General features: G+C 30.5%; 1 protein-coding gene across 1 annotated transcript; it reads right to left on the bottom strand.

The window, feature by feature from the left end:
* Positions 1-1,610: 1,610 nt before the first annotated feature.
* LOC136233961 (probable carotenoid cleavage dioxygenase 4, chloroplastic) lies at positions 1,611-3,538 on the bottom strand. The gene has a single exon (XM_066023699.1). The coding sequence runs from the start codon at positions 3,456-3,458 to the stop codon at positions 1,764-1,766; it is 1,695 nt and encodes a 564-aa protein (XP_065879771.1). The 5' UTR covers positions 3,459-3,538; the 3' UTR covers positions 1,611-1,763.
* Between the last annotated feature and the right edge of the window lie 7,479 nt (positions 3,539-11,017).

Here is an 11,017-nt window from a genome sequence, read left to right as displayed (position 1 = left end):
TGTACTCTATATATATCCAATTTTAGAGTAATTGTACACTTCAAAAACTGCAGCTTATTCAGGAGAAGCACGTGTCATATCAACAAGTTTTGATGATTCTTTTTTACTTAATACATCAAGGTCCTTACAGTTTAGGTAAATTACACCTATTTTAACGTATTGCCATTGAACTTTAATTCTTAACGGTATTACCACTAAACTTTACACTTTCTTAATACACGTGGTCCCTCAACATTTCACGACGACCGTTGACGGTTTCAAAATAAAAAAATTTAAAGAGTTAATGATATTTTAAGAAACTTTAATCTTTGAAATTTTTTATTTTGATGTCATTTAAGTGTTGTTTGGTTAGAAGAGAGAATGAGTTTTTAGAGAAAAAGTTTCAAAAAAAAATGTGATTTTGTAAAATAAAAAATGTGGTTCATGTTAAATGTCAAAAACAAAGTAAGCATAGTCTAACCCTATAAACGCAAAGTAATGGTTCATGTATTATGTAAGACGCAAAGTAATGGTTACTTTGTCAAAAACAAAGTAACTATAGTCTCTACCCTCTAAGAGTTAAATTATTTATACTATGTTGAGCCATGTAATTAAAAAAGTTTTTGGAGCTGTAAGAGTATCTCCAATCATACTCTTTAAATACTCAATAGGCACGCTACATCTCGACACATTATCATTGTAAAGACTCATTCAATAAACTAAACTTCGTTATACTATCATTCTCCAATCCTTATACTCTACAACTACTCGATCACATAAAACCTACTATCATATCACATCTTTTTATTAATTCTTTAGTAATATATATTTTCTGTATCATTAATTTAACTTACTTAAAAAAAAATAACTATGCATTTAATTTCTAACAAAATAAAATATATATTATAAATTTTGGGTACATATAGTAAAATATATAAATATATGTAACTTTTTGTAAAAAATTTGTAATATATGTAACATTTTGTTACTTTTTTATAATATTAAAAGGAGGCAAAAAGCATGATCTTTCATTTTCTATTCACCAACAAAAAAAACTTCATTTTTCTATTACCATTTCCTGAAACGCTCAAAACAAACACCCCTTAATTTAAATGTGAAAAAGTATAAAAATTATACTTAGCACATTTTACATAATTCTCTCACATATTTAAAATATAAATTTTAAAGTCTATAGAAAACTAAAAAAACAATCTTTTAAACTAATGTCTGATTGATAACCCTCTTAATGACTTAAATTAAAATATTAAACACTTATTTAATTTAAGTGCGTTTGATAACAATTATTTCTCCACCACTTAAATTAGTAAATTAAGTTAAAAAACATTTATTTTGGTAAGTCAAAATATTTAACTTAACATTTTAAGTTAAACATTATCAACTAAGGTGTCCGCTATTGTTACTTTGCTTTTTACAAAGTACCGTTATAATAATTATATCACTCAATATTTTCACACTTATAATATTCAACATTTAAAATTCAGAACTTATTTTTTCAGCACCTAAATCTCGAGTTTGAGTTTTAGTGTATACAGAAAGCTTTAATTGGAAGAGAATCCACCTAAAAAGTATTTCTCGAACCTCGAAATGAGAAATTGGATAAAATATTAAAAAAACTAAATAAGAAAATATTTACCTTGATTATATTAGTGATTACATATTATTTACATTATTTTTTTTTTTGGAAGAATTTACATTATTAAATTTGTATAATTCGCAAAGTAAATAATCTTGTATGGTATGAAGAAGCAAAATAAAGTGACCGACTAAAGCTGGTTAAGGTCCTTTTCCCTCACAAAAAGCCCATGGAAGCCGTAAGGAACCCTCTGCGGCAGCTTCACGGCGGCCACAATATCAAGATCCGGCGACTTTGCATCCATCACCAAGAACTTAGATTCTCCGGCAATCTCATCATGAACATACGACACAACATATCCATCATCCTCTTCTGCATCCGGATTCTCCGGCTCCCTCGCCACAAAAAATGGCTCTCCGCCGTAGCACCTTTCACCGTACATCCGGCGAGCCACCGTGCATTCCCGGCGACATCCGTTGGATACATCTAATTTAACCACGCCTGAAATTTTAGGCATCGGATCTCCGATAGCTGCATACACGAATTTATTCTTTTTTCCGATGTAAGCCGGATTGATCACCGCAAAATCGAGATTCCTTGCTGAAACTGGATCTCTGGTTACTATTCCTGTTTTCAGATCTATTCTCACTTTCTCGACTAAAGCATGAACAAGCTCCATTCTCTCAAGTGTATGTTCGACTGATAAAATGTTCGGAGCTAAAAGAACGACTGAATCTTCTTCATCCCAAGCGTTGATTGCGTGAATAAGGTTCAATCCTGGCACATCGAACCATCTGATTTCCGATTCATCATTTGCGTAACGAGGAATGATTCCGAGTCTCGGAACTTTCGACGGATCGGAGCCAACCGGAGAACCGCCGCCGAAGATCATGTCCATAGGATTCATCCCGATTTGAATATCGGCGAAGATTGCATAATTCTTACTTATTGCAAAATCATGAAGGAAAGAAGGACGAGTCATGGAAAAAATCGGAACATCTTGCTGTTTATTTCCTTTCGGATCGAACCGGAAGTATGTTAAAAAAGGCGGCATAGGACCATACCGGAAAGCAAAAGCTTCACCGGTTTCGGGATCTAGTTTCGGATGAGCCGTCATGCTCATGAATAACTTCCCGTCGAAATTCTCACGGCCAATAGTTTCAATGTCACCTTTTGAAGAAATCCGAACCGAATAAGGAAGATCGGACTCCCCGAGTGCGTATAGCCGATTACCAAAGTAAGCCAAACTAGTGTTCGCTAGACCAATTCCATTAACCGGATTGAACTGACCGGAAAGTATCCGAGCAGCTGAAACAGCACCGCGAGCAGCTGACGCAGCGAGGCCATTAAAACCGGAGAAAACATTAGGGAGAAGCGGAGCTCCCGCGTCTCTCTCCATAGTGTACTTATAAGTTTTAACATATCGGCTACAAAAGATAGGTACCCCTTCAGAGATTTTAATAGAATGAAGCATTCCATCCCCGTCGAACAAATGGTAAGGCCCTCGGGGGAGATATTGCGGATTGGGGCCATTTCGGATATAAGCACCCGCAAGACAAGATGGAATTGATCCTTGAATTACTTCACACTCGGTCGGGGGAAATTCATCGACGGGAGCAAAGTTATCGGAGAGTACGTAGCGAGGATCGAGGGAGGGGCGGCGTGGAGGATCGATGAAATTGTTAATAATGTCGTCAAATGCGCCAAACAACTTCGTTGGTAAAGTCGGGTCTAGCGGTCTCTTCGATACATAGTTCGTTTTTTCTTCGATTTTAACGGACGAGACATGGAAATGGAACGAAGGTTGTGATTTTACGGGTGAAGGGGTGAGGAAAAGATTTGAAGGTGATATAGTAGAAATGAAAGAGGAAGAAAGAGCATCCATTTTTGCTTAGATTTTAAGCAAAACACCATGGATTTTGAGTGTGCTCACCTGATCTACTTATTAGATTTTGAGGAGTGCCTGTGCCGATTAAGCAAATATCTATCATGTTGATAATGACTTTTTTTTTTCTTTTTCAAAAATAGAAGAAACCAAGGTTGGGAATACAGAGAGTATAAAGGGTTAAGGTGCAAAAAAAAAAAAAATACGGAGCAATTTTATCCTAACGTCTAAAATAATGACGCACATGTAAAGTGTAGATGACAAGATTCATGATCGAGAAGGCACTTTGATAAATTATTTTTCAAATTAATCCAATTTATCAATGTTAAGGATAAAATTGCTCTTGAGTTTCAACGTTGGGGTAAAATTGCATCATTTTAGACGTTAAGAGTAAAATTGCTCCTAACCCAAAATGTTAGAGGTATTTTTACACCTTAACTCATAAATATATTAGATTATAGATTTAAACCATACGTAGCCTCTGAACTTGTCACTTTTGGTCATTTTACCCTCTGAAATTACAGAATATCCTATTTATCTCATCAACTATGTAAAAATGGTATTATAAACCGCTTTTAACTTATTATTATTGTTTTTTTTATCTCCCAAAGCTCCTAGATACAATGGAGTTTATAATGGGCCCAAAAAAGAAGTAATTGTTGCTTTCAAGGAGAAATTTTGTGGTACGTCTTTCTTATACCATATGTATGTATTATTATGGATATATGGGCCCAACATGGATGTGGTTGTAAATTCATCTGTCCTTTAGGAATCATATCTCCTAACGATTTTTTGCTTCACCATTTCTTTTATTAGTGTTTCAGGCTACAATAAGCCAATACAATAATTAATTAATTAATGTCTTGCACTTATCAATGGTAATTCACAATAATTTTAACAGAAATGTAAAAATTTGATTTATATAATTTTTACCAGTGATATCGGAATATCCAATTATTTCATGTTTGTTTGCTTTCGATCACCTGAGAAGGAAGAACACAGTCAGATAGGGGTTGGAATCCGGCAAACCCTCTCTGATGTTTAAGTCAGTGATGAGGATACGTAACTTGAAAGCAGTATTGTATAATGTGTTGTAAAGAATTGTATACATGTGGTATTGTTTCCACGCTATTTATAAATAATGGTTTACATCTTGGTTTGTGCTTTCATACACGTATCGGCATATTATAGATTCGGAATCTATAATTCTGTAATATACTGAATTGAGCGTGTCTATTGAAATCTGAAGCTCATTTCCTTTATTTATTCCGGAAAGGTCCTTCTTAATGGTTGAGTTGGCCTGATGTTATAGCATTTAATGGGTCTGGGAAAGCCCATGACATTATTTAATATCATATCAATAAGTAATCAATATCGTGATAAAACAATGGTATATAGTATTTGAAATTGTTTTTAGCATAACGGCAAGAAACAAATTACACTCAGAATTGATTTCATGGTCTTTTAATGAGCTAGATCTATATGATTGTAGAAAATATATATATATATATTTGTAGGAAATCAAATCACAACTACGTATAAGAAGAAAGATCACGACCATAAGAAATAGAATCTTCAAATGAAAAAGAATGACAAAAATAAAAAGTAAAAAAAGGAGGTTGAGAATACATCCTGAAAATGTACATATCTAGAAAATTAGCTCACTGAAAAATATCATTTTCGATTATTAATTATGTTTAACCATATTATATAACAGCAACAAAAAAGAAAAGATAATAGAAAAGATAATCAAAAGGATAAATGCATGAGTGGCCTACACAGGTTATTAAGCAATCAATCATGTCTATTAAAAGGAAAAATTAAAAATCAATAATAAATATAAGTTCCCTCAACAATAATCTTCTGAGAATTAAGGGTTAGGCTATGCTTACTTTGTTTTTGACAACGTAAGCCTTACTTTGTTTTTTCCACCATCGGATGGTGATGAACTTTGACAAAGTAAGCACATCCAATGGTAGAAAAAACAAAGTAAAGCTTACTTTGTCAAAAACAAAGTAAGCACAGAAGACACCGAGAATTAAAACATCAAAGAAGTATTAAACATTTATGAAAATAACATTTAATTAATAAAATCCATTACTTTTCTTTTTCTTTTTTGCTGCTTTCAAATGTAACACGCAACAGTATATTGTAGTAATTATCCGCTCGTAATAATTCGGATCTAGGTGGATTAACGAATTCAAATTTTATCTAATTATGTTATTAAATAATTAGGAATTCTAGTTGAATTAATTCTATTTGCGAATATGAAAAGAAAATGGAAGCGTAAATTTATTACGTGCGTGTGGGAGATGTAGGAATTATCCGCCCATACCAATTTGAATTCAGGTGGACTACTGATTCAGGTTTTATCTAATTGTGTTATTGGATAATTAGGAATCCTAGTTGAATTAATTCTATCTTATTTAGGGCCCGTTTGTTTTACCTACTGATTGCTGTTGCTGTTTCCTGTTTGCTGTTACGGTTTGTTGTTTGCTGTTACGGTTTGCTGTTGCTGTTACGGTTTGCTATTTGGAAAAAGCTGCTTTTTCAAAAAGATGAGATTCTCTGCTTTTGTAAAAAGCTGCTTTTCGGGTGCAAAAGGCAAACAGGAGATCACTAACCAAACACTCAATGCTGCTTTTCAGATGTAAAAGGCAAACAGAAGGTCACTAACCAAACACCTAAAACTCTCATTTTTGAAGTGGAAAGGCAAAAAGGAGCATGAAAATGAGCAACCAAACACCCCATTGGTAATTAGTCAATTTGAATACTAGTCTAATAAGAAAGTTAGAATACTAGTTGACCTATGATTAATATTATCTAATCCTCATAGAAGCCTTAGTCTATTTGAAAGACCTATAGGTTAGACATAAATTTAAGAGAAAAAAATTCATCTCCCTCTCTCTCTAGAAATTGATGCCTCTCTCTCTATGAGGATCTCTGTTCTTAGATCATGGATTAATCCTTCTTCACCCCTAATAACTTTAGAGTGGGAACAATGCGACCGGTAATACAAGTGATCCGAATTAATGTTGAACGAGTTGATTTTAATCTTAAATCAACAAAGATGTTTCTTCTCTAACTAAACTAGAAGGAGTTAATCTCGAGGTCTCACGGATTAAACCTGTAGGAATAGTGAAATCCTCATTGTTGAAGGTATAAAACCTTAACAAAGCTCTCAAATAGAAGCTAATAAATTTGATTAATGAAAAAGTTAAGCTCATCCTTACAAATAAGAGGCTTTAAATAGCTATTCCAAATAAATACAAAAGACTAAATAACCTAGTTATGGTTACAACTTAATTAAGGAGGGTGGGGACAGGATGAGAAGGGAAAGTCAAATGGCATTTAGGGAATTAAGACTAAATAGTAAAACAGTAAATAATGAGTGGCATAAACAGTAATTAAGAGGAAGTCAGAATTCTAGCGGCACTTATACTTCTTGTCTCCTTCTCAATTTCTTGCTGAATATCAAGGCCACACGGCGTGTGGCCTCAAGTCACTCGGTGTGTGGGCAAAGCACACACCGAATGAATTAACTCAAGAGCCTCCTGATTTTCATCCGAGCTCCACACGACGTGTGGGCATGTGACACGTTGTGTGGGGCGGTTTTTTAGCAGTTTCTCCACACGTCCGCCCTTATTTCTTATCTCGCCCGACCTCCTTAGACGTGACATGAATCCTTAAAGGAGATGCCCGCATCAACAAGTTTGTGGTTCGAATTCTTCTACTGCCTACTCAATGTTAATATGCGCTTCAAGAGATAACTTGGTAACTCGTGTTTGAACCCATATGATTAATTGAGTAGAAATACTTTATATATATTTATATTTATTAGGAAACGAACATTGATGCTCCATCAAATCTCGTACGAATTTTTTGCTTCACCATATTTTTTAGGGTAAATAATTATAAGGTCCTTATGTTTTTACTTAACACGCTAGTAAATTCATTATAATACATTATATTATTATAAGGTCCTTAAGTTTTATCTTAATTAATTCATTACTCCTTCTATTTGTTTTTGTAAATGAAAGTCCAAAATTGCCCATAGTTATATACATAATATCTTTTAGTATCAAATTTAATCTAACTAATTTTAATGAATTTTTTGAACTACATATACACCGAAATTAATATACTTGAAAAAATGTATTATTAATTTTCTTAAATTGTAATTATTTCTTTCTTTATTTTTTAATATAATATCTTTAAACTAACATTAAATATTATTATAATTTTCTTAAAAATCATATTTTTTATCTTCATTCTTAAAATTTATTAGAATTGTAAAAAAAAATTACAATAATAGTCTTACTCCTATTTTAATAATTTTTGAAATATTTTTCATTCATTTTTTTACTCAATAAATTTTACGTTATTAAATTAAAACTCTATAATTATATAAAAATTAATAAATCAATTACTTTATATTAGAGAGATTGTCATTATGTAGGAAAAAAGAGAAAAAAAATAGAAAATAGAAAAAAATAGATGTTTTATTATTAAAACGTAAGTGAATGATAATTTTGGTATTTTAAAATTTATTTAGTATAGTTTGATCATTGACCCAAGCATAAGGACTAAGAAATTAACAAAAATAAAAGCTGGAAGACTATATAATTATTTTTAAAAACACAGGGACTAAATAATTTATTAAGTAAAAAGACAGGACCTTATAATTATTTACTCTATTTTTTATTAGTGTTTCAGGCTAGAATAAGCAACACATTAATTAATGTCTCACTTATCAATGGTAATTCATAATAAATTTAAGGAAAATGAAAAAAAAAATTATATATTTTTTACTATTTAGAAATTAGGAGTGAGTACGGTTCGATATAATTTGGAAATTTAAAAATCTTCAGAACGGTATCTACTAAAGTCAACGATACAAGTCGGTTTAGTTCTAAGGAAAAAAAAAATCAACAGTTCAATCCGATTCTTGATCTTTTCTTTTTTATATTCGGTCCAGTTCTAAAACTTTTAACATATTTATTTAATAATATTAGAAATTTGAAAATATCTAGAATTGTATTTAATTAAGTCAACGGTACTATTCGATTCTGTCTTAATAAAAAAATCAACAGTTAATTCAATTCTAAAAAATTTCATTCGGATATTCAGTCTGATTCAAGAATCTCTAAAATTCACGCACATAGTTGAAATGCATCCTCAAAATTTACAGATCTAGAAAATCAGCTCATTGGAATCTATCACTTTCGGTTATTAATTATGTTTAACCGAAAATGATAGGTTCCAAAAAAGATAAATGCATGAGTGGCCCATACAGATTATTAAGTATTCAATCAGGTCCCTTAAACCGTAAGGTTTGTTATACACTTAAATGGAAATAAAACATATATATACATATTTACACAGACAACAATATATATATCTATAATATTTGTTCCAAACAATAATCCTTTCAAGAATAAATCCGAATATAAAACATGATTATTGGATTACTTCTTGTAACGTATATTACTATTGAATTATTACAGCGAAAAAAAGCGTGATTTCATATCACTGATTACATAACTCCTATATCAAAGTGATTTGGGAAGATGTGTGATGATTCTGCGAACTAAATGCAGACTTTTGAGAGAGTGTGGCTACAATTAGCTTCTCATTTGTCTCTTGTAACTCTATAGCTACGTTTGATTCATGGAATGAAATGGAATTGAATAGAATAAAACATAAGATAATACGATATCATATTTTTTGTTGATGGAATATGAGATAAGATAAAATAGTTAGTTTTGTAGTTCAAATAAGTTTAATTTTTCTGTTTATTCTAAACTTTTAATCATTGTCATCAATTATTTAAATATTTAGTATATATTAATCAACAAAAACGTGAAAAATGGAATAGCCGTAAAAACGCGAAAAACAAAAAAAAATGTGAAAATGGTAAAACATGAAAATACGGGAAAAAGGTAAAAATGTAAAAAAATAATAGAAACGCGAAAAAAATATAAAAATGGTAAAAACTTGAAAAACACGAAAATTAAAAAGGATAAAAAAATATGAAATTTTTGAAAAAATGATCCAAATTTGAAAATGGAAAAAAACGTGAAAAAGAAAAAACGAGAAAAATGGAAACAAAACAAGAAAAGCGAGAAAATGTGAAAACAATGTTTCACGTTTTTCGTGTCTTTCATCGTTTTTCAAGTTTTTCTGTTTTCCATGTTCTTTTCTGTTTTTTCATGTTTTTCCGCTTTTATTGTTTTCCTGTTTTCCCTTTTTTGCGGTTTTCACAAAAAAAAAACCGCTTTTCACGGTTTTACGATTTTCCATTTTTTTGTGTTTTTTTATTTTTTATCGTTTTTTCTTATTTTTACCATTTTTTGTGATTTTTGCATTTTTACCATTTTTCGCGTTCTTACCATTTTCACATTTTTTCGCTTTATCATGTTTTCATATTTTTTTCATTTTTCACGTTTTTTCTGTTTTGGAGATATGTATTAGGAAATTGGTAAAGTATATAGGATGTGATAAATTTGATAGAGAGGGTATTTTTAGAATGAAAGATCATTAATTAATTTTTAGGAATAAAGGTTCCAAGGTTAAAACTAAGAATATATATTCCATCAAAGTGTGTTACGTATTTTACGGAATATGTATTTCATGAAAAATAATGAACTAAATGCGGAATAGCTATTACATTTGTGCTATATTTCATGAACTAAACAAGTTGCATATATAAATAAATACGACTATTTATTTATAGCTTTCAATTGGGTCAAACCCTAACTACCACATAATATTAATCCTATCCATTTAAATTACGAACAAAATATATTCGACTCGGATATATTTCTATCACCTTCAAAAACTTAGTTCCACTTCAAGAATAATTGTTGAATTATATTTGAAAGTATAGGCATTATATTCCAAATGTGCACTTATGTCTCTCTAAAGTTATTTTTACATAAAATACATTTTTTTTTATTTTACTACCGTATATTTTATATATATTTAATTTTATTTGTATTTATACATAGTTTATCATATATTTACTGCTATTTTTTAGTGAATAAGAAAAAAATATAGTCAAAATTCAAACAATACTATTTTTTAGATGGTCATACAAGTTTTTAAAATAATATAAATATTTATAGAGTTTTATGAATATTTTTTTAATTTTTATTATCTACTTATTTATATTATTTTTCTGAAAATATAAAATGAGAAAAGGAAGAGGTTGAAAATATGTTCATAATTTATCTACAATAATTGCTGATTGAAAGCTATCATTTTCCAGTGATATATAAATATGAATGGATATTATAAAAAGAATATCTTCATGAGTGGTGTAAACAAATTATACATGTGGAAATTAATTAATTAATTAATTAATGTATGATATAGAAAGATGTTAATCTTTACTTATGTGTTGATATCGCACCTCTTGCAAATTGCTTCTCCGGTAACTTCACGATCCCTGATATCATAGAAGACGTTAGAAAAAAAGCTGGAGTTCTGGCGAAAACTCTCAGATTTTAAAGTCAGAAGATATTAGAGATAATATCTAGCTAACTTATAACATATGA

Source organism: Euphorbia lathyris, chromosome 6 (assembly GCF_963576675.1).
Source record: "Euphorbia lathyris chromosome 6, ddEupLath1.1, whole genome shotgun sequence".
Classification (NCBI taxonomy): Eukaryota; Viridiplantae; Streptophyta; class Magnoliopsida; order Malpighiales; family Euphorbiaceae; genus Euphorbia; species Euphorbia lathyris.
Note: the sequence above shows the minus strand (reverse complement) of the source record. Positions and strands in the feature narration are given on the sequence as shown.